At 39.1% G+C, this 24,145-nt stretch overlaps 1 protein-coding gene across 6 annotated transcripts; it reads right to left on the bottom strand.

The window, feature by feature from the left end:
• Nucleotides 1–1,847: 1,847 nt before the first annotated feature.
• On the bottom strand, nucleotides 1,848–23,138 carry LOC106930217 (uncharacterized). 6 transcript variants are annotated; one of them, XM_088008027.1, is made up of 8 exons: nucleotides 22,897–23,138; nucleotides 19,344–19,612; nucleotides 18,028–18,274; nucleotides 14,310–14,399; nucleotides 11,884–12,084; nucleotides 11,631–11,813; nucleotides 6,997–7,031; nucleotides 5,219–6,727 (listed from the first exon to the last, which is right to left on the bottom strand). In XM_088008027.1, the coding sequence occupies exons 1-8, from the start codon at nucleotides 23,029–23,031 to the stop codon at nucleotides 6,712–6,714; spliced, it is 1,176 nt and encodes a 391-aa protein (XP_087864153.1). In that variant the 5' UTR covers nucleotides 23,032–23,138; the 3' UTR covers nucleotides 5,219–6,711. The 6 variants fall into 6 exon arrangements, with proteins under 6 accessions (XP_014863124.2, XP_014863125.2, XP_014863123.2 ...); XM_015007638.2 differs by lacking the exons at nucleotides 5,219–6,727; nucleotides 6,997–7,031 and adding an exon at nucleotides 1,848–3,288 and having other exon boundaries at nucleotides 11,631–11,810; XM_015007639.2 differs by lacking the exons at nucleotides 5,219–6,727; nucleotides 6,997–7,031 and adding an exon at nucleotides 1,848–3,288 and having other exon boundaries at nucleotides 11,679–11,813.
• Between the last annotated feature and the right edge of the window lie 1,007 nt (nucleotides 23,139–24,145).

Here is a 24,145-nt window from a genome sequence, read left to right on the forward strand (position 1 = left end):
AGAAGTCACCAGAGCCTGAATAATTATATTATTATTATTATTATATTAAAATACACATTTTTCTGAAAGATTATTTCTGTATGTTTAGTTCAAATGAGTTCTATGCCGGATACATGTGTTTCAGAGGACTGAGTCAGAAAGTGATTAACGGATGCTAAACCAGGTTCAAAGGTCGACATTTTGCTCTACTCCTAAATGTACAAAGAAAAACGTATTAACTCATTATTTATTCAAAGTTATGCAACTATGGTTAAAGATTTTGGTATTACAAAAATGTTTTTGAAGTGTTTATGACTTTTGTAACAATTCACTTGAAGAGGACGGAGCAGTTTGGTTTGAGATTCACTACATTTCACTTTATTTCATAAAGCATTTTCTATTTAGCCATATTCTGTTAGAACAGGTGTTCTGATGAGACGTGTCAAGATTAAAAGTACCTTATGAAAAAAACATTTATGCAGGAATGAAACATACTTTCAATAATGATACACCTGTGTATTACAAGTTATTGTTCTGATGTGAGAGATGTCTGGATTTTATTAGCTGTAAGCAGAAAATCATAATTAAGATGTAAAGGATTGAAAATAATCTGTGGAATTATTCTATGATGTTACACTTAGTGAACTGAGTTTCTGAAATACATTTTCAATAAAATTCCGGTGGATTATGACTGCATATAAAAGTTGACTCCAACTTCAGAATTATCAGGAAATATTTTCTTTTATGTGGTAACCTTACCAAACCAAACGACCTTTGGAAGGACTGTACCCAGAATCCTCCTGGTGCTCAGAATGCTCAGCACTGGTTTCATGATCTGAGCTTGACTCCGTGGCAGTTATATGACTGTCTTTGATAACCTGTGGTAAAATGAGTGCTTTACAAATTTGATATTACAAATGTTCAGTATGGCAACACATTTCAGATATATTATGCATGTCTTCTTTAGGGACACCTTTTCAAATTTGGAACGAATAAAAATGAGATGGCAAAAACACATTTCAGCTGCCCAACGTGAGAAATCTGCTTGTTCTAGAACTTCGCTGTCTTTCAGAAATCACTCACCGTAGTGTCTATCCTTGGATTTGAGCTTGAATTCTGAATTTTGCCAGTTAAACATCAGCAGCTGAGCTTTGATCATCTGCATTCATCTATGGCATCCACAGCATCAGAACCACAAACCTAAAATACTCAATGACCTGATAAAGGCTGGCTCTGTTCTGGGGACGACTGAAGAAACTCTGGGATGATGATGATGCAAAGAAGGATTTTATAGAAAGTCAAGAATATTATGGACAACCCTGAGCATCCTCTTCATGAGACTGTCTTAGAAAAATAAGAGTGTCTTCAGTCAGAGGCTTCTTCAAATTCGCTGTAATACTGACCCACTACAGGAGATTCTTTCAGCCCACAGCAATCAGTTACTATGAATTCCTTGAAGAAACTTGAATTAATGTGGTTTACAACATTTCATTTTCATTTGGGATTATTACAAGTCTTTTTGAATTTAATTTAGACTGTAGTTCATTTTAGCTGTTTCCGTCACTGTTGCTTATTTTCTGCTTACACCTCACTTGGCCCAAGAACTCATTAAAGTTAACATTACAACAGAAAAAACATCCAATTTTATCCTTTTGCAAAGCAAATCTGACAGTGGAATTCAACCAGGCCCACAGTACTCTGGTCATATGCTACTAGAAGCCACAGAATGATGGAAGAAAACTGGCAATTCAGAACATGTTTCTTCTACAATCATTTCTAAAGCCCCCTTCATCCCTGCCAGAAAAGCTGTAACCATAGACACAATGAGAACTGAGCGGCAGGAGAAGGCTTCAATCATTGCCTCTTGGTGATAATAATAAAACATTTTTATTTGTATAGCACTTTTCTAAATACTCAAAAACACTTTACAAGGAGAGAGAAAGCAACAATGAAAACATGTCAGGAATAAAAACAGAAACAACTTTAAAAAGAGGAAAGACAATGACAGTAGAATTGTGGGTATTTCAACAACCGTCAAGTTAGCAAGATAAACTAACTACATGCTGGATCCATGAATGAATCGTTATTCAAATTCAACAGTTTACAAAATACTCTAAAGTTAATGTAAGTCAATTGTGATTGGCTGCTTACTGAGATCTAGTTATTATTCCATCCTGGGAATAGTGAGACGCACGCATGATTTTATTAAAACAAAATTATTCTTACTTTATTTATTTTTTTTTATAAATACAAAGACTAACTTTGAAGATGAAAAGTGGGTTTTGGCTGTGTTGCTGAGCTCAGTCCTGGTCGGTTCTGCTGAGGGCTCACCGGGTCTGGATCAGGAGCCAACCTCCGTCTCTCACTGCAGAGGCTGCAGGCCGACGGCGCTGAACCCTGTAACAGTCAGGTCTGGACACAGAGGTCATTCCCAGTGCAGACGTCTTCAGCTGCTCCTTTGTGCTTGGACGTGACAGGTGAGTGCTGAGGGGCGACACCTCCTGATGCACAATATACACAACACTCTCTCCCCAGCAGGTCAAAGGTTAGATGGGGAATAAAACGTTTCCCCCTTTTTTTCTTTTGCAGAAACGGCATTTAACAAAGATACAGAGATATTGGACCGATGGAAAAAAAATTGTAACATTTAACAACAACTTGGTTCTTGTTCCCGATTTGCAATTGGCTCCTGATTTAAAAAAAAAAAAAAAAAGAATCTTTATTTTATTCAACATAAGGGCAAGGGTGTGGGAGCACTATTCATAACGGGAAGGATAGATATTTTCATAACTATGGGGGAGAGTAAGAAGAGGGATAAATTCTTACCAACAGGGCGGGTCAGGGTGGAGACAGTTTAACTTCTACCCAGTACATGGCATAGATCATACATGAGGGTCAAGGCAACACATTGTTTTCAACCTAACTACTCAGAAATCAATCTCAACTAGTTCTCAACAGTGCCCTCCCCCATTCCCACACACAGCATTCCAAAAGGAGAGGTTCGGAAAGCAGTGGGAAGTTCGGGAGTCCTCCATCCTCCATCCCGGATGTCGGATGCTGGATGTGAAAGGGGCAGGGTGGAAGAAGAGGCTGTGTTGTTGGGTGGCCGAGGTGACGACAGGAAGTGCTTGGCTGTCAGGAGTCTCACTGATTGTAGAGGGAGCGCTGCTCCCAGGGCATGGCCTGGATGGTCCGTGGCACGGGGGGAGGCTTGAGCGAGGGAGCACCGTTCGGATGGAGAGAGTGGCCTATGGGGTTGATGGTGGGGAGGGGCCGTTGGGGGGCCAGGGAGAAAGTGTCCTGGTGCTTCTGCAGGGAAGGCGGGTTCAACAGGGAGGCGGAGGACAGCCAGAGAGAGGAGGGAGAAAAACCGAGAGAAAACATCAGTGTCAGCACAGAGGCTTTTAGAAAGATGAAGCACACTTAATGTTTTGGTGAAGCCATCATGCACAAGGCGGGGCACTTAGAAAATCTGATGCACCCAGGAAATTATGAACATTACAAAAAAAAACAAAAAACAAACTGAGTAAAATGACAGTTCAAACAGAAGACCAGGGCTGACGGTGGCGATTATTTTAGTAATCGATTATTCTGACAATTGCATAAAAAAAATATTGAGCAGATTTTTCATTTATTTTATACTGTATCAGAAATATACTGAAATATAAATAAACAATTCATTTTTTTTTTATAAGAAAACTGTCTAAACTGCAATTCCTCTAGTGAACAATTGATCATTTGTAACAAAGTATCAGTATGATGAAAGCTCAGCTCCTCCTGCTGAACTGATCTGTTGATTCATTTTGGACAAACAGATTTTTAATTATAGAAAGAGATGCTTAGCATCCTTAGCAGGGGATTTTTTTGTTTGTTTTTATTACAGAATTTGAATCATTTGAGGAGTTCTGAGTATAACAGATTTGTACAGTTTTAGTTTAATTACTGCTCTGAATATGTTGGTGTTTCAGTAATTGGCCTTTTTGCAGTCTGTATAGAGCTTTGGAACCTACGTCACTATGTGTGACGTTTACATCTCATGCAGTCGCTCAGCGCCATCTTTGTTGGCCACAGACCAAAACAAACTAGTCAAAACACCGGTGTTTTCATTGTGTTACCGACCGCAGTGAAGTTGTTTTCAAGTTGGATACTGGATATTCCGCGCTAGGCGGAATAAGGGGCGTTCAGCTCAAGTTTGATCCAATTTTGAATGCTAATTTTGGCCAGCTGTTCTTTACCGCTCCCTCCTCAAGCACTCGGAGGTTCACATAGGGACCGTCAATTTTCGAACCAAACACTCCTGTAAATAAATGCCTTGTCTTGTGGCCAACTGATACAAAAAAAAGTGGTAATTCATGCTATTAAACGAGGCACATTATCCTCTATTAAAATTTTAAGTCATATTGAATATTTTAAATAAGTTTAATCAGTAATTCTTGAGAATAGGAACAAAATGGGTTTTAATTTTCCCCATTTTTTAAAATTATTCCTTAACCTTATGTATGCAAATAAGACAAATAATGTTTTGGAAATGTATCGATGCTAAGGTACAGGCTCCCAGTTGCAACATTTTTTTTAGAAATTACATTTTTAATCGACCTGACCTTGAACTTTGTTATCATCATCTGACAAAACTAAATATAAAATTATTTTTAAAATACCCTATTAGTGATATTTTACTCATTTTTACAGACAAATGCTTCTCAAGAAAGAAATATTATTTAAAACAAAAAAACAACAAAAAGTTCATCTGACGGAGTTGACGCAGAGCTAAAGGTGAAGACAAACTAGTGAGTAAAAAGAACTACTTGATACATGTGAAGTAATGCAATTTATGTAAAATACATTAAAATGAATTAACTGCACATTTAAGTGAGATTTGTCAACAATTTCACTGAAAGAGTCATAAAAACTCTGACGGAGTTGACGAAATCCCAAACTACCTCAAATTTATATGATGTTATTCTGAAGGAGGCCATATTGTAGCTCGTCAGGTCCAAGAAATCTTTACAGTAAACCAAAATTAAGCTTTTATTTCACAAAATTTCATCAAAGTTTTGTAAATTGTCAGTTATGGTGTTGACACATCATGGTTGTGATGAGCAACTTAGGAATAAAACAGAAGAAAAAACTAAAGAATAACTTAAGCTAACCAGAGCTAACTAGCCCTCTTAGCAAAGGAAGAGAGGAGAAGAGGTCATGGGGTCCTCAGAAGTTCTGATGCCCCCCAATAATGCCTGAGTTGTTTTTTTTTTGTTTTTTTTTTTACATTCTTTTTATGTCTGATGGTGTTGATAAAAACTTGGGACAAATTTCAATAGAGTTGGAAAATATATAAAAATTATTTTTAATTCAATTTATTGATACTTTTATAATTATTTATATGAATACTTATACTTAATTGTCATAATATATTATCTTAGTATTCCTTTCATTGTTTTAAACTATTATAATGTATTGAGTTCTGCTCCAGGACAAGGGATTTTAAAGACACCATCCACCTACTACAATGTTTAAAATAAAAAAATATTCAGCAAACACCAGGAAAATATACATTGTTGTGCTCATATGACCCAGGTTAGTTTAGTCAGATATTTGAAAAAATTATATTTTGGGTATATTTTATTCAAATTTTGTGCTTTAGCCATAGGACCTGTTTTGTCCCTATTCTCAAGAATCACTGTAATATTAAATGTTTTCTAAAATAGCTTCCAAATCATGTGCCAAATTAACTCAGAAATCTGTGTGAAATTATTTTACTAAACTATATGGATTAGGCATATTTTTATTCCATTTTGACCCCTTTTTATTTTTTAACCAAAACTATATTTAAAAATTATTTTTAAAAAAATTTCATAAACATCAGACGATCGTCACATTTGTTACCTGTAATGTTCAGTTACATAAAATTCTAGGACGGGATCTATTTCATTACATGTTCATTTACCTGAAATATGTTAAATACAACAATTATTTACTTAAAGTGTGATCTATTTCATAAAATTTACTTGTCACCTTTATTGTTTAATTACACGTTAAATGTTTAAAGATGGGCTCTTTCATCTGGCTTGTGTCATGATGTGGTGTGACGATGGACCCAAACGCAGCAGGCAGTAGACGTACTTTATGTGGATGTTATTTTTATGAACAAAATAAAGCAAAACAAACCCAAACACCCAGTGTCCTGACAGTCTGCTTGTTATATTACATGTAACAAGCAACTGATTATATAATTTACTTTAATCACATAAAAAATTTATTTAAAAATATCTTTCATTACATGTATGTTTATTACCTGAAATATTTTCAATATAAAATTTTTACTTAAAATGCGATTCATTTCTTTACCTGTTTACATTCAACTTGAAATGCTTGAATCAAACGTTTTATGAATGTTTACCACATTAAATTATTAAATGAGAAAAAACAGTCACTTCCAACTGTACACAAATGGTTCATGTTCTTCAGAGTCTGCAGCCTTGCTGAGCTCCTCTCCTGGCGTTTCCTCCTCAGCCTCTCCAACTTGCTCCTCTTCTGTTGCCTCCGCTACTGTGTTTTCATTATTTGCCTCTTCTGGGGTAAATAATGAAAACAGTCTCTGTAACTTGTTGATCCACCATGGTCTTGCTGTATCGCCTCTTTAATTGACGCGCATGTCGGTCCTATGTTGTGGCGTTTACCTCGCAGTGACCCATATTCAGCACTGGAACCCAGTCAGGATTGAGCTCATCCATTTCATACGTTGGTTTGCCTTGAAGAGGACATATCAGAACACATATCAGTATTAATACTGTAAATTTAATAACACTAGAAAACTTAAATAGTTTACTTCACAATAATGGAATAACCTCGATGTCCACTGACAAAACTCGGACTATGCTACATAAACAATATTAGCCCGACCTAAACAAGGTTGACCCACTTAAATGAATTCAACATAAACTGAACATTAGTACACCCGGACAAAAACATAGCAAAAAATTATGACACAACACCAACAAAGCAAATTTAAACACTCACCAGAATGGAAATGTCTGGAGCAAACTTGCAAGTATCTGGGGATGTTGGAGAACGTAATATCAGGACATCTCAACCGCTGACACCCAGGCCATTCGTTTTCTTTTCGTTAGCTCCGATAGCTTAGCTTAGCCTCCTCACATTGTTTCCAAGCAGGAAAATAATAAAACGAAAGTCCATTTTCCATTTTTTTACTATTTCAGTCGTGTGATCGGACATCACATTCAGTAACGCAGCAAGTTCGTACCCTAGCTAAATTATTTTAAGTAACTTGGATTAAAAAAATCTGCAAGTTGTTTTTGTTGGTTATGTTTAAGACCCCAAAGATGGCGCTGATATCCCAGCAGTGACGTCACGTTCCAAAGCTCTATTCTCCAGAACAATTAATTACTAAATTAGTTGACAACTATTGTGATATTCGATTTGTCACAATTAATTGTTCCAGGTCCAAAGAAGACAACTTAGCAGCAACTGGGAGACAAGTTTTCCTTTTCTGTTCGCTTCAGTCATGGCACAAAAACTAAAGATTCTGCTGGTGTTTAATGTCACTTTAAATGACTGTTTCAAAAGACTTCATTTTCTGTACTAATCTACAGGTGCTGGTCATAAAATTAGAATATTGTGATAAAGTTCATTATTTTCCATAATGTCATGATAAAAATTAAATTGTTATATATTTTAGATTCATTGCACACCAACTGAAATATTTCAGGTCTTTTATTGTTTTAATTTTGATGATTTTGGCAAACAGCTCATGAAAACCCAAAATCCCTGTCTCAAAAAATTAGATTATTATGAAAAGGTTCTCTGAACGAGCAATAAAAATAATCATCTGAATCAACAAAGTAACTCTAAACACCTGAAAAAGATTCCTTTTGTAAACTCAAACCAGTTCAGTAATTCACTACAAACAGCACAGCCAGACTAATATTCCAGTATGAGTGAAATGTTTCCGATTGCGATGTGCAACAAACATGGCCGTAACAGCAGCTGTGACGGGATGGAAAGCAGACTGAATTAGCAGCACAGCCCCAGGTTAGTAGAATCAGAGAGAGGATCCACACGCACGCACGCACGGTTTATATCCCAACAGAAAGAATCCCTGTGTCAGCTGAATTTCACTCTGTTTTCTTTGCAGGCCCTGTGTGTACTGGTGGGGAAACTACGAGCCCAGAAGCAGAACCTCGGTCCAGGCTCTGGTGAAGGGCTGACGTGCTGTCTGACACTAAACGTTCCTTCATTGTGGTAGAAAAACCACAGATTAAATATACATCTGATTTCTTACTGGAAGGATGGCAGAGACATTCTTAAAGTTGCAAAAGGCAATCAAATGTGTGAAAGCAGTTACAGTTTCTCTCGCCAACATTTTTTAGCATTTAAATTTATATTTAAAAAAACATTTTAAAAATTAGCTTCAGCTAAAGTCAGAGTGAACGCAAAATGTTTATTTGTATTCAGCCCTCATGAGTCAATGCTTTATAGTCACCTTTCTTTCTGGGAGATCTACCTTTCTATCCATCTTGTAAATTTCACGCAGCTACACCGATATCACTAGATCACAACAAAAATGTTAGTTTCACTGAAAACTGTCACAGATGGACAGACATCATGTCTCCATGTCCAGATGAAGAACTGATGGAGCTCAGATGTTCTAGAACCTAACCCTGGTTTAAACGTCTCCTGGGTTCCTTGGTCCACACCAGGCTGGTTGTTCTCTGAAGAACCTCTGAGGGCAGAAAAATGACGACGTGTTCCTGATCCTTCCTGCACAGTCATCAGCAGCTACAACTCTCTGAAGAACCTTGGATAAAATGAGCTTCATTTCATTTCCTTTGCAATCAATAAAGTATTTTTGAGACTTATAAAGGAAGATGGTTGCACTGCATTTCATCTTAAGTAAAAGAGTAAATGAGGCTGAATACAAATGAATGCCAAACTTTTACACTTTATATTTGTTAAAGAACTGAGAACCATGTAGAACTTTCCCTCCACTTCACTGGGATACACTAGAGTGTGTTGGTCTGTCACACAAAGTCAGAACAAAAGGTTTGTGGTAGTAAAATAATTTAAAGGGTTTGGCTTCTGGAAAGCATATGTTTGCAGTTAGGATTTTTTTACAGCACCTCAAATTTTAAACTAGTTTTGAGTCTGATGTGTGCAGCAGGCAGCCGGTTCACATTAGTGCAACCAGGAATCCTAGACTATCCAGAGCAACAATAGCAGACCAAACGCTGTTTGTAGTAAAAGAAAACGGTCGCCATAGAAATGAACTTAAGCTGCAGTATGTAACTTTTATAAAAACAAATAAAAATATTTACATATTTGTTCAAACTGTCACCATGTTGTGACCGTATGCTATGAAACAATCTGTGAACAGATGGACGCCCCCCCACCCAGTGTTGCTATTGCTGTCTGAAAAAAATACACTGGTTTAAAACAACCAATCAGAGCCTGATTGACAGCCAACCCCTGTTTGGGGTTGATCAAACTGTCACCCTGCACTATTATTGGGCAGCGAATGCAAGGGCCTTGGTATACTGGCAGGAAGGTGATGCTCAAGAACTTTCTGCAAATTCTCCCCCTTGGGTGGCTATTGAAAGAAGTGGTGTTATAAACAGTTATCTTCCAGCACTTCTTTTCTCAGCACCAATATCTCCTACAAATAGTGGAATAAATAATTTGATTGTTTTAAATTGTTTGAAAATATGGAAACAAATTAAGGTATACTATAACCTACCAGAGATCTTAGTTCATGCCCAAATTTACCGTACCCATGCTTTTCCCTGATCACTATCAGATAATTTAAAAATTGGAGACTAAATGGCCTAATTACACTGAAAAATTTGTATATTAACAAAAAGTTTGCTTCATTTGCAATGTTGAAGAACTGTTTCTCTCTTCCGGATCCAAATTTCTTCAGATATTTGCAAATTAGAAATTATGTTCGAATTAACATCCCAAATTGTGTATGTCTTCCGGAAGAAAATAAAATATGCAAAATGCTGTTGGGCTCTCCAGAATAAAAAAATATAATTTCAAGCTTTGTTGAGATCTTTGCAGAGCAAATTAATTTTACCACAAACTCCTTGAGGGCTGAGTGGGAGGAGGAGCTGGGTTTGCAGATTGGGAGTGAAGTCTGGGAGGATCCGGTCATGTTCTATCAATGCAAGACACCAGTTAATTCAATTCAAGGTGTTTCATAGACTCCACTATTCTAAAATGAAATTGCACAGAATATTCCCGTCATTATCTTCAAAATGTAAGTCCGCTGATGTCTGTTCTGGTCATGCCCCAAACTCTTCCAATATTGGTGTGACATTTTTAACTTGTTTTCTGAAGTGTATAGGTGCGCGTTGGTTTCAGATGCCCAGACTGCATTGTTTGGATATTCTTCTTCACTTGGGAACCTGACAAACTGGTTCATTTCAATCTGGCAGCATTTCTATGCAAACCACTGTGATGTATGGGATGGTAACGGTTAAGAAAGTAATACTAAGATTGTGGAAAACTGACAAGGTTCCTCAGTTTAAAGTGGTTAAGTGATTTTACTGAGATTCTTCATTTAGAGAAACTGCGGTATGATGTTGTGGGCTCCACTAATAAGTTCTGTAGTATCTGGCAGCCGTTTTTGGACCAACTTTCTCAGTCTAAGACTGACCCCGACGCTCGGTCAGCCTCTTAGTATGCCACCCGTGCCTTGATAGACAGGTAGTACCATCCTAAAATGTAAATGGTAACCAGTGCAGTGTAACCAGTTATTTAGATAATTGCCCTGACTTGTTTTTATTTTATTTTAATTTTAGTTATTGTATGTTTTTATTTTCATTGTCGTATTGGTAAGAGTATATTTTTCTTATACAGTAATTTGTGAAATACATATATGCTTCATACTCTTCTGTATTATTTATGTATGCTGTATTTTGAAAAACTCAATAAATATATATTTTAAAAAAAATCATCTTCATGCACATACTGCTCAACGTGTCAATGCTGGAGAAACAACTTAATTTTACAGGAAGGGTGATTGACAGTGCTAAGACCCGCCTCCTGGCTCTGATTGGCTGTTTCTAGTTAGCACAGGGAGAAAGCAGAAGAGCCTGATTTTTTCGCAGATTATCCGTCTCAAATTAATCTGTCAACAGGTTCAACAAATATGTAAAAAAGTATTTTCTATAAAAGTTACATGCTACAGCTTTAAGAAGGCAAAGCATTTCTGATTATAGTTATTGAAATATACAGATCATCCCCCAACCCAATCTAATCATTTAAAATCTTTTGTAGCTTGCTTTGGCTAACAGCGCCTTTAGACAAGTTGAGTTCAGTTGAGCTTAGTTGAGCAGAAGTGCAATGGAAGCTTGATAAGAATTCAAGGGAAATATTATTTATAATTGGACTGAAATTTAAAAAGACTGAGAGCAATGGATATGATGAGCAGGTCTATGTCTATGGTTACCAGCAATCAGTTGATGAGTTTTTGACGGAGTAAAGCTCATAATTCATGGTAAACATCAACAGAGAGCGAAAGCCTCCCCACCCCCCACCCCCCATCCTAATGTTAGTAGGCAGACTGGGAGAAGGCAGGGGTCAGCAGGGGCCAGCAGGGGCCAGCGGGGGCAGGTGTGTGGGGACTCTCCTACCATGGGGTTGGCGCTCAGTCTAGTGTATCCCGAGTTCATCTCCTTTACCTCAGGCACCAGGGGCTGGAGCAGGGAGTAGGAGGATGAGGGGGCGGCACTGGGGGGGGGGACGTGCTTGTTGCTGGAGGAGCTCCTCATGCTCTGCTGGCTGCTCTGAGAGGACACGGAGCTGGGCCGGCCCTGCTGGGACACACAGCGACACCTCAGCGATGGTCCTGCTCAGGAACCTGCAGAGGGTCTGGCCGTCCCTTACCTGGTGAGGATCCGCCACCGGCTGGCTGGCCCCCGGCCCGCCCTGGGACATGGCTGCCACGCAGTGGGACGGGAGCGCCTCCTGCTGACTGTGTGCTCCGTGCGGCGGCTGCATCATGGAGTTAGCGCTGTTGTTCTGCTGCTGCTGCTGCTGCTGCTGGCGGCGCGGAGTGGCAGAGAAATTGGAGCGGCGACCGCCAGTCTGGATTGAAGACCAGCAGAGAAACAGAAGAGAGCAGAACTTTTATAAACCTCCGTCACTCCCAGCCAGCACGGAGTTCATGCAGGCAGATCACAGTGAGAATTCAGGGGAAGTGAATGATGAAGGTGATTGTTCTGTCACTCAGCTTCTGCTACTCTCCCGTTTCTTTCCCTCCTGCGCCTCAGACTGGTCTCCTGGCAGGGCCCTGATTACCTTAACCTACTGACATGAGATGGTGTTGTCAAAATGCACACACACACAAACAGAGCCACACACACAGACACTTACTAACTCTGCAGTTAAACCTCAGGCTTTAACAAAAACCGCAATGGAGCTGAGAGTTGGGAAGCTTCAGTTTTAGGTTCTGCTCGGCTCTGCTTGTGATGCAGCCATTAAGAGAGCCTGCTGACCTTTGGCCCTCCCAGCCCAGAGCTGGCCACTCCTGCACTAAGGTCACCTTCATTTCTATGTTTTGTTACCATAGAAACTGCCTAGAATGGTCATTCCTGCCACACCGATGAGATTAGGATGGAGGCTGACATTATGAAGCTCACTCTTCCAGTTTATGCCTGATCTAGGAGCTGCAGCTATTGATTATTTTACTAATCGGTTGTTCTGAGGACTAGTCCAATACAAATTGGTGCTTTCTGCATATTTTCTATCTAATCACTTAAGACCATTTTATATAATACTAGAAACATATCAAAAGAAAAGGAATTAAATCAGAACATAAACATTTTATTGCCCAAAATTTAATCACATTCCTTTAGTGAACGACTGATCATCTGTAGCAAAGGAAGAAGCCGCAGCTAGAAATCCTTCTGACATCAACATGAGAAAAGTTCAGCTGTTTCTGCCAGACTGACCAGAGGATGATTTATTGGATTAATTGATTAATAATTGGATATCAAAAGGTGCTTAACAATAGATTTGTTCAAACAGAATGTGAATCAGGTGAAATTAAAACTGCCACTTGAGTTTTACGTAGAGAAAATTTACAAAGATTTTTTAATGTAAAATGCAAAATGTACATATTTTTTGCACAGTTCTGCAAAAACTGACTTGCTGCTCTGACTGTGGTGTTCTTTCAGTAAATGGCCTTTTTTCGAGTCTGTATCCTGCAGTTAATGATTAATCGACTTGGTAATCAATTCTAGATTAATCAAAGATTATTGACCAGTCAAAAATGTATTATGTTTTAATTAATTAACATTAATTGTCTGATGGTGGCTTTTTCCTGGATGCTCATGATGCTGGACGGACAGACTCTCCTCATACCTCCAGCTGGTTAAGTTTCAGCATTATTTCTGTTGTTTTACACAAGTCTAAACTTTGCTTTAAGTAAAAGTATACAACATAAAAAATATCTTCAGCTGTATTATGATTAGGACAGTTAGAAATGATTAGCTAATAACTATGTCTTTATGTGGATTAATTTTCACTAAATAAATGTTATCAGATTAAAGTTGTTTATTATTTGATCTGAGATTATACTAATGCAAAACATGATGTTTTTATTTACAAACATCTTGACCTGAAAATGCACAGAATGCTTTATACAGCTCTGGTTATTCCACCAAATATTGATTTCTGAATTCTTCCTGAGTTCAAACATTAGTATTGTTGTTTCTAAATGAACATTAACTTGTTTTTTGCATTATTTGAGATCTGAAAGCTCTGCATCCTTTTGACATTATTTTGATCATTTCTCATTTTCTGCAAATAAATACTATGTTTTTGCTTGGAATTTCAGAGACATGTCAGGAGTTCATAGAATAAAAGAACATTCATTTTACTCAAACATATACTTATAAAGAGTAAAATCAGAAAACTGACCATTTTGCAGGGGTCTCTTCATTTTTGTACAGCACCAAAACATCAGCTGAGAAAGAAAAGTCTAAATGTTTATGGATCTTTTATTTAATATGCAGTTTTATTTTTACTTCCAAAATAGCAGCTTAGATAAACATCATATGTGAGATTTTTATGATGTCAAATCCTGTTGGTCCTGCCTGTGTGGGCCTCAGGTAGCTTTGTTCTAAGCTTAGCATCCCTGGCTTAAAATGAAAGAGGCGTGAAGCCATCGGAGCAGGAAGGACAGAGTTTCATCATACGGAGAATAAAATGTTTGTTGAACTCCAGTAAATGTTGGCCTTCCCTCACAGCTCCAAGTTTTTCTGCTGACCTCTGACCTCTCACACATGCTCAGTCACGCTCACACCAACCTGGTTTTTGGCCGCGGCGCTGCAGCGGTGCTGGGCCAGGTCCAGCATGGTTCTGTAGCTCTTAAAGCAGGACGGGCAGTTGAACCGGTTCTTATGAACCAACCCCACACACACACACACACACACGCACACACACAAACAAACAAACAAACAAAAACACACACACAGAAGTTTGGATTACTACACTTGTGCAGAAGATCTGCTGAGCTGTTGTCCAGTCTGTCAGTGAGTTTTAAAGCTGTCCCTGAACTGAGCCTGCTCTAATTCAGTCAGTGGGCCGGCAGCAGGAGGCTGCTGGAACTACAGCTGGGAGGCACAGAGTCCAGGAGAAACACATCATGTTAGGTCCATACACACATGTAAAAAGAGAATCCTACTGCTACATGTAGGGTAGTCAGATACATCAACATCCATACAGGCAGGCTTTCCTAATGTTGCTTTTCTCATCAAAAATGAGGATCTAAGTAGGCTTACAAACTCTGCATCATATTTCAGTAACTCAAATAAAAACACTCGTATCACATGGATCCATTACAGGGAGCGTGCTCAATTTCATCCTGTCCAAGTATTGTCCACAATTTTCTTCCTTTCACTAAACTTTCTATTAATGTTACTGAAACCTTTTACCTTTAGTGGCTACTCTTCTGGTGGACGGTGTCTGTCTGCTGGACAATTAACAGGTCAGCAGTCTTCCCATAATTAAATAAGCCATAAAATGAGCATGGCCAACTTCAATACCGTGTTTTTGTGGCCATAGCAACCACTTAAAAGATCATCTACCTCTCTCACCGTGCTGCACCCACAACAGTCAAACTCAGACTACCAGGCAAACTGTGGTAAACTCAAATCAAACCAACATTATGTATTAAAATCTCTTGTATTGCTCTGATGTAATCATCTCATTCTCTGACAAACTTAAATTTGAATCTCATTTTCTGTAAGCTAGAAACCTTAATGTCAACAGAAAGTGTGAACCACTACAGTTTTACATTTGAACAACCAACAATCTGCTTACATTTTATTTATATTTGGTGTATATTACTTTTCTCTTATTTGAGCTTGTAGATAACATTTTGCTATATTTCTATGTCACTTTTATATTTCTTACCTTTTCGACTGCCGTTCTTACAGACAACAAAGTACATTATTCATTCTACAACATTTCTATTGACCACAAATCACTGTGTGGAATCAATCTAAATAATATACATTTCACTGCCTGAGCCAGATCACCAAAATAAAGTAACTTAACTATTTTCTCACTGAGCTGCTCCTAAAGTAGGGCTGCTAAAGGAACTTTGACTCAAATCCCACTAGTTTATTTACAAATATTTCCTTCACAGTGAGAGAATCCCAGAGGGATTCATCAGATGCTTAACCAGGCTATGACTTCAACTTCTACTAGAGGTGTGCCGATCGATCGGTCACCGATCACAATCGGGCCGATTTTCGTGAAAAAGTGCATGATCGGTGATCGGCGATCATTGTCTCTTTTACCGATACCGATCACCTGCTTCTCATTTCCAACCTGCCTGTGCAGCTGGTCTCCTCTTTCCTTCACTCTGTGCAAACGCGCAGCAACAAATCCTAAGCGATGTGGAACTACAATGCACTGAGTGAATGGGGAAGTTTGCATGTTGCGGCGGAAAATTGAAGCAGGTCAAAATGCATCAACACGACGAATCTAGTATGGAATAAAAACAAAGCCATACTTGACGGAGATTGGCTACATCGAGGCTCACTGCAGTAAAAAAGACATACGGAGCGACCAGACAGCAGGTAAAGCAGCGCACAGCTACAAACACTCACCCGGATTAGCATGACGGTCAGAAAGCTAAACAAATAACCTGGAAAATTATTTAAATCTTCGAGCTGCGATGTAAGACGCTGGTTCTGCTCTCGCTGTTGAACCTCTGCTACGCTACAGGTGGTAATATTTCACAGACGGAGCTCCGCTTCTGCTCCACCTGGTAGTGACTCTCACACCGAACCTGCTTAAAGCTGCAGCATCTAACTTAAAAAAAAATACATTTTACATACGTATTAAAACTTTCGCTGTCCTAACATGAGACAGATAATCTCTGAAAAAATAATCGATCTCCTCCCTGTTCTGCATAATTACTCCGCTCAGTCAGAAACAGCCAATCAGAGCTAGCAGTAATCAGCTAGCCGCCATGCTATCAGGAAGTTTTCATTCAGTAACTCTGGATTGTTTATTGTAATGGAACCTGTTTTTGCCTTTGAATGTTAAGTTTTATACTTGAATTTTTTTGGCAATGTTGAGAGGTTTTATTTTGGCTCTTTGCATTATTTAGCCTTTTCAGAGCCTTCATATGTTATCAGTCTGTTAAAGATAGTATTATCAATAGTAGTACAATTTGCACAATGCCTGTTTTGTTTAGTTTTCTTCTTGGAAAAAGTTATTAAAAACAAGTTTTTGTCTAAATTAAGGTGAATTCATGGTTCCTTTTTCCACATAATGTAACCAGTAGTGTTTATGATAATAATAATTATGTGATCGGTATCGGTGATCGGTATCGGTGATCGGTATCGGTATCGGGAGGAAAAAACCTGATCGGCACATCTCTAACTTCTACACTAATTTACTCTAGTCTGGATTTTGGAGACAAAAAGTCATATGTTCAGTTTTTGGTTTGCAATTAGGTAAAAAAAATTTCTCTGCAATTAAATAATTCAGTTAACTTCAGAAATCCTTTGGTTTCATCATTTTATATTTACATTCTCAACCAGGCTCTTAAAATGACAGCTAAAATTCTACGCAGCAAATCTTCAGATCTTTATGCAGAGAAAAAATCTGGAGGTTTTTTTCCCCAGACTTGTTGAGCTTAAAAAGCAGAAACATTATATTCTTGAAAAACATTTTGGATTTCCAATTCATTGCTGGGTGAAAGTAGTGAAGGTTTTTTGGTAACACTTTATTTGAAGGGGGGTGAATAAGACTGTCATGACACTGTCATAAACATGACATAACACCTGTCATGAACATGAATAAGCCTTCATGAATATTTATGACTGTTGTCATAAAACGTCATTCGGTAAATTATGACACTTTTAATACAAAGTTGACATTATTCACAATGTCTTTGTCATTACTGATATAAATTTGTTATAAAAGTATTACTGATTGCACTTTAAAAATGAGGTAACTTTATGTTATTAAAGGTAAAGTTTAAACAGTAATGATTTCTTGGTTAATGTCAAGTTGTCATAACAAAGACATTTTGAATAATGTCAACTTTGTATTAAAAGTGTCATAATTTACCGAATGACAACAATCATAAATATTCATGAAGGCTTATTCATGTTCATGACAGGTGTTATGTCATGTTTATGAAAGTGTCATGACAGTCTTATTCAACCCCCCTTCAAATAAAGTGTTACCATTTTTTTTTATTTAGAAAAGGCTGATAATTCCCAACAAAATGAACTCCATGTTATTTCCAAAGTCCATATTTATCAGTGAAAGGGAGAATATCCTCCTCTACACACAATTTCTTAAAGAATGAATAAATCTTGTAATAATTTTCAGAAGATATTTCAGTGAATGAATAAATAGAGGAAACAGCTGACTAACAGCTGTTAGATCATAGCAGGTCTTCCTGCACTACCATGTTTTCAACTGATTCTCTGCTAAGCCTGTCATCAGCAACGTTGCTCAACCCCCAGCTCACAGCAGCGCAGCGGCCCAACGGCGTACCTGGTTAGAGGCAGCGGCAGTGCAGCGATGCTGGGCCAGCTCCAGCATGGTGCGGTAGCTTTTACAGCAGGACGGACAGTCAAAGCGGTTGGGCCCGTCGTCGTGTATCCTCTGGTGGTTCCGTAGGTACCGCGCCAGGCGGAACGCCTTCCCACAGAGGTCGCACATGTAGCGTTTCTGACCATGGATTCGCATGTGGTTGCGTAGCGACATGTAGTTGGTGTAGGGCTTGCTGCAGAAGTCGCACCTGAGGAGAAACCGACAACAGGTCAGAGCAAAACAAAACTCAGTGTGTGGACAGAGGTGAACAGATCCACTGTCTTCACTTCAAATACCGATATCTGATGTTTGGTATAGGCCAATGCTGATACCAATCTGATAACGAAGAACAGCTAAATTGGCTTAAAAAGTTTATTTTTTCAAACACACACGTTCACGTTCACACTGCAGGCTTTATGCTCTATTCTGATTTTCTGTGAAATCCACATTTCTTTGCGTGGTCGTTCACATTTCCAAATATATGCAACTTGTAAGAAAACAGAAAACGGCAATCAACCTTAAAGTGTCCCGCAAGCACAGCAGAGGGCACAGTAATGTTGCACGTAGCAAGCATGCTCAGTGTTTGTGGTGGAGCACACCGTGATTTTAAAACACTTCAACAAATTCATCCTTATTATCATCCACTGTGGTTGTTGTTTCTCTGTGTTTCAGGAGGCAGGATAGTGACGTGTGTTGAGTATGAATGACGTTCAGGTCAGATGAATGCGACTCGGCCGTACAGACACAGGTCACATTGAAAAAGATCAGAACCGTATCAGACTCAGGGTCACATCTCCCAGCAGCCTAAAAATCTGACCTGTGTTGTCCAGAATGTCATGAAAAGATCAGATTCAGATTGCATAAGAGCAACAAAAAATGTGGGTCCCTTCAGGTTGCAGTGTGAATGTAGCCATGTACTGAATTAGAAATGTATGATAACGCTGCACCAGTACAGCTCACTGAAACACACCAACAGCTTCAGGGTCTCAGTCAAACATGAAAAAACAACTTTCATTTTTTCAGCTGGTGCAATTAGAAGTAGAACAGCCAATGAAAATAAATAAATAAACTGATAAAAACAATAGGTTGACTACGTTGGTCAAAGGTAAAATAAACTGCAACAAACTTTCTTTCAAATGTTTCAGAAAGTGCAATTAGGAATTCTAAATATAATCTGACCTTATGGATCACTTTGTCACAGATAATCTAGATTTTTTTTTTTCAATCTGGAGATCAACACAGATATTAATATCTAGATTCTGAGAGAGAGTTCTCACTTGAAGTCTCCAGTCTTGTGGGTGAGTTTGTGGTTGAGAAGAGAGCTGGCGTGTTTGTAGGCGCAGTTACACAGGTCGCAGACGTACGGCCTCTCGTCTGACTCCATGTCGTCTGACGCCGTCGTACTAGGCGGCGGGGGCGGAGGCGCGGGTGCTCGGGACTCCATGGAGAGGCTGGAGCTAGAAAGTGACGCCGAGGAGAGACTGGAGCTAGAAAGGGCCGCAGAGGACGGAGGCAGCTGGTCACACCAGCTGATGGTTGAACTTGGCTGTAGAAGAAAACAAACAGCAGAAGTGTTAGACCAGGGGTGTCCAAAGTCGGTCCTTGAGGGCCGGCATCCTGCATGTTTTAGTTCTCTCCCTGGTTTAACACACCTGCATCAAATGATGGCTCATTAGAGGCCTAAGAAGAAAACTGACTTGCTGAGGAGGTTGTTACTACCACCAGGGAGAGAACTAAAACATGCAGGATGCCGGCCCTCCAGGACCGACTTTGGACACCCCTGTGTAAGACTCAAAACAACATGGAGTCTAGTCAAAGTTTTCTTGACAGCACATTTGCAACAACCTCAGCTGACCCAACTGATTCACAATAGTTACAACATTGTAGATAGAAAAATAATAAAACAAGAAATAAATTTAAGCTTGATCAAATAATAATTAAAAATAATTGGCAGTAAAATACCAAGAAAAATAATATGAATAGAAACCAAAATATACTTCAGTTGCAGCAATTTCCCAAAAACTAAAATCAATTAAGTATTTTTCCCTTTTTTTAAACTGGTGTTGAAGGTCAGGGAAAACAGAAAAGGTGCAGGGTAAAATGGGCTCAAAAGGAGCAGTGGAGGTCTGGCAGTCTAAAAGATGTGGGTTCAAATCCAGCTTCCTCCTGCCACACTGCCCTGAAGCCAGGCAGCCTCTGACCTGAGCTCTGCAGCAGGGTTAACCTGCCTGAGTGCTCTGTGACCACAAAACCTCCTCAGAAATTCAAACCGTTTACAAAATAAAGAGAAAAACATTCACTGAAAAATGTTTTTCAGCACACAACAGAGGTCAGGGGCTGAGAAAGGTAAGTCCAGGTGATGTTTAGTCTGAGGGAGACACTACACCACCATCAGAAAACACAGAGTTCCCACTGAAGGCCCAGAGCAGCCAGAGCCAGCTGAGGCCACCAACACACACCACCAGGTGGCACCAACACTGGACAAACTGGACCACCAGACAACACACAAACTAATTTCATTTTTAATTCAAAATGTTTTATTTAGAAAAGTCAACTATTCAATTAAGCTCAAACTAAACCATTGTTTGAAAAAGTACTGGCACTCATTTTAAACTTTATGTTCAATATTTGAAATATTCATTTTGTTTTATTCATTATTCACTGTTTTAGTCTAAAATAGCCAATGAGTGTAATCATGGTCTCAGTCTGTTCAGTCAGTGGCTGTCAGCTGAATGTCTCAGTTCACCAGCAGATCAGATCCACCTCCAAAAGTTCAGCCATGACTGAGCCCAAGGTCAGCTGCTTTTCACCAGGCTCCTACAGACTAGTGGTAGCAGACGTTTTGGGCCAGCCATCCATGCTAAAGGTTCAAGCCAAGACAATGACGTAAACAATTCCTGACAGCCAATCAGGGCAAAACGTGGAACGTTCACAAACCTAGACAGATAAAGATTCATTTGATACATTTCCCAGCGCCTGTCATTTTAAAGCAGTGGGAAAGCAGCTCTTTCTCCACACACACAGTGTGAACCAATGGACTGATAAAGAAGCACGTTTCTGACTGGCAGCTTAAATGTCCAGAACTGTGATGAATTTGTTTTAAAAGACCCTGAAATCCTGCTTAGCTACATCATAGCAACTCCCTCCCATAGCTTTCTCTCTCTCTCACACACACACACACAGGATGACTGATTTAGTAATCCAACAGCAATCAGAGCCTTTTCTTTACAGATGCTCCTGTTATGTTTTTTTGAATGGATCTTGTAGATCAAAAATGCATAAAACAACATAGTGCACTTCTGCATTAGCTAGGGAGGTTCAACTGAACCTACAGGGAGACATGCTGTAGAAAAGTAGTCGGCTTTTATCTGTGCAGACGCCTCTGTCCAACACTCAGAAGGATTTCATATTATCTGATGAAGTGTGCCGCCATCTAACCTCTTTATGTTGTATTAAATTACCGCAATGATAAACAGGAAGGTAACATCAATGTTCAGCTGAACGCAAGATAGAAAGCAATTAATAGACCTACCAAACTGACAGCTTGTAACTTCACCAACATTAAAACTGATGAAATGTCATAATTCAGTTGTGGATGTGTGGCCTTACATACTGTCAGCAGGCTGCTGAGCAGTGCACAGGTTGGGTGGAGTGCCAGATTATCACAGTGTAACATATATTAATATGCTTTGTTGTTGTTTTCCCATTTCTAGAGTTACTCTGCATAGATGCACTGAACTGGTTCTGCTCTGCAGTCTATTACACAGCAAAGATCAAATCAGACTGATTTTGTTCTACAGCACAAATTCACATCAAACTGTTATCCAATATAAATGTATTATAAAGATTCATAAATTACAACTTCCAGAAATTTTTTTCAGATTTATTTGTTTTGAGATATAATAAGCATTTATCTGATGAGCAGAACCCCACTTCAACAAATGTGAAATATCCGTATTAGGGACTCATTGGTGGATTACTAGTGAACTGTAGAGCAAGCTGCGGTAAATGCACAACCCATAATAACCATCATGTGCAGTGGTGGCTTAACTAGAAGAGGGTCCCCAAATCAAATACTGCTCCCGCCTCAACAGAACCTTGGGCCGGCCCTGGGTCTCAGCGTGCCCCTGCTTTCTGTGGGCAGACTCCGGTCATGAATGAACTACAGTCTGGCATCACAAAGGGGGCTTTGAAGCATTCTCCGCGGGTCGTCTTCCGCTAACGTTTCCTGCCGAGCAGCCTGGTCGTGTTTACTCTGCGCTAGCAATATTCCAGAGCTCAGCAGAAACCCCACAGTCTGACAACTGAGATGTTAGAACGCACTTCAACACAGGACTTAACCAAGGGACCATACTGCCTTGCTGTACACAGTTAACGGTACATCTTTATACTATGGGAAACCTGCATCCGAAATTAGCTTCAGTTATGCTAAGAGTCCCTGTGATGCGTTATGTCAAAGCCATCACTATTTTTCATCTTTCGCAGCACAGCCACGGCGTCGCGCTTCGGGCTGCTCATACATATCCATCACACAGATTGTAAAAGACTGGAGAAAACAGCTAGCCTGTTTGTTAGCTGAGAGCTAATGGTCAAACTAGGCCAGAAGGCGCTCAGCATGACGGTTGCTAGGTTAGCCGGATGCTCACAAGGCTCTAGCATTACATGCACAATTGCACCAACGAATAGCCAAATGCAGTGCAGACTACATTCCAGAAACCTAAGAAGGTGTGATAACAAATGCTTCAGTCACTAGTTGGCGAACAGAGTAAGCTGTATGTTTGTGGCTGGGGTTCGCTAGCTAATGGTGGTGGGAACAACTGGCTTTCTTACTCCGGAATCGTTCGGGTCCTTTTTCCAGAACAATTGAGAGCAGTGGCCGAAGGACTCTGTCGACGAAACGTAGTTCACTCCATTTCTGTCCTGAAAATCTCCATGTGTGCTGCCTGTGTTTGTCCTGGCGTACATCGTCGGTTTGGAAGATTTTTAGTACTTTTCTTGCTGAAAAGAAACAGGGCCGCTTTGTTGGGCTCTTCTTCCGAAAAGCAAAATATTTCTTCTGTGAAATGAGCATTTTGGCGGCGGACACATCGAAATATTTCAAATTTTACTGCCATCTACAGGATTGGAGGATCACAACTCAGCCAGAAAACCCGAGGCCGATAAATGACTGGACATGTAATAATGTTATCCATGCTTCATTTTTTACACAAAATGTTCTTGAATTACTAATCTAAAGCTGTTCTTCTCAAAAGCTTTGGTAGAAATCCAATGCTTGTTTTAATGTGAGACTTTGTCCAGCAAGTAAATGATTAATTTAATTTCTAACTATACTAAAATATAAATAATTTTACATATTTTACATATTTAAGCAATCAATAAATTTCTCTTAAATCTCCTAAACTTTAATAGATTTCTTCAAACTAAACTTCTTTCTTGCCTTACTTTTGTCAGATGAAAGCAGTAGTCACAGTAATAAGAATAATTAATTGAGACTGTTATTCAGAAAGATGTAAAATTTATTTTTTATTTAAACAAGCTAACATTTGGATACTGGAAAGAGATACTTCACAGTTTCTCTGAGGGCTGTTTGGATATTGTGGTAAAGTATTCAAATGTTTTAGATGGTGTATAAAGGACAGGTTCTGGTCCAAAATGGGCAGAGTTACACCAGAACAAAAGCTAAAGCTTTTCTGAAGATGCTGCAGAGTGATTATTCCCAGTGAAACCCATGCTGTCCTGCCAACATGGGTTGAAAAGCTGCTCTGGAAGGAAAAAGTTTTTATTTCAAAAGAAACATAAATAAGCCAGACTGCAGTTTGCAGATGCACACATAGACAAAAACCTTCACTTTTGGAGGCATGTCCTGTATTGTCTCTGTGGTGCATTCACAGTTTTTAATCTGAATGATATCTATTCCTTTGTTTTCCTGCAAAGCATTCTGAATTATCCTGTGTATGATTGGAGCCAAACAAATAAACGTGCCTTGCACCAAAGGTTTGTCTTTTCAAAAAGCCTAACCTTTCAAGTCTATAGTGTCTTCTAAATGTGGCATCTTTTCATGTTATGTCTCTGATTACAT

Source organism: Poecilia mexicana, unplaced genomic scaffold, assembly GCF_051168715.1.
Source record: "Poecilia mexicana isolate PSO_F unplaced genomic scaffold, ASM5116871v1 scaffold_8, whole genome shotgun sequence".
Lineage (NCBI taxonomy): Eukaryota > Metazoa > Chordata > Actinopteri > Cyprinodontiformes > Poeciliidae > Poecilia > Poecilia mexicana.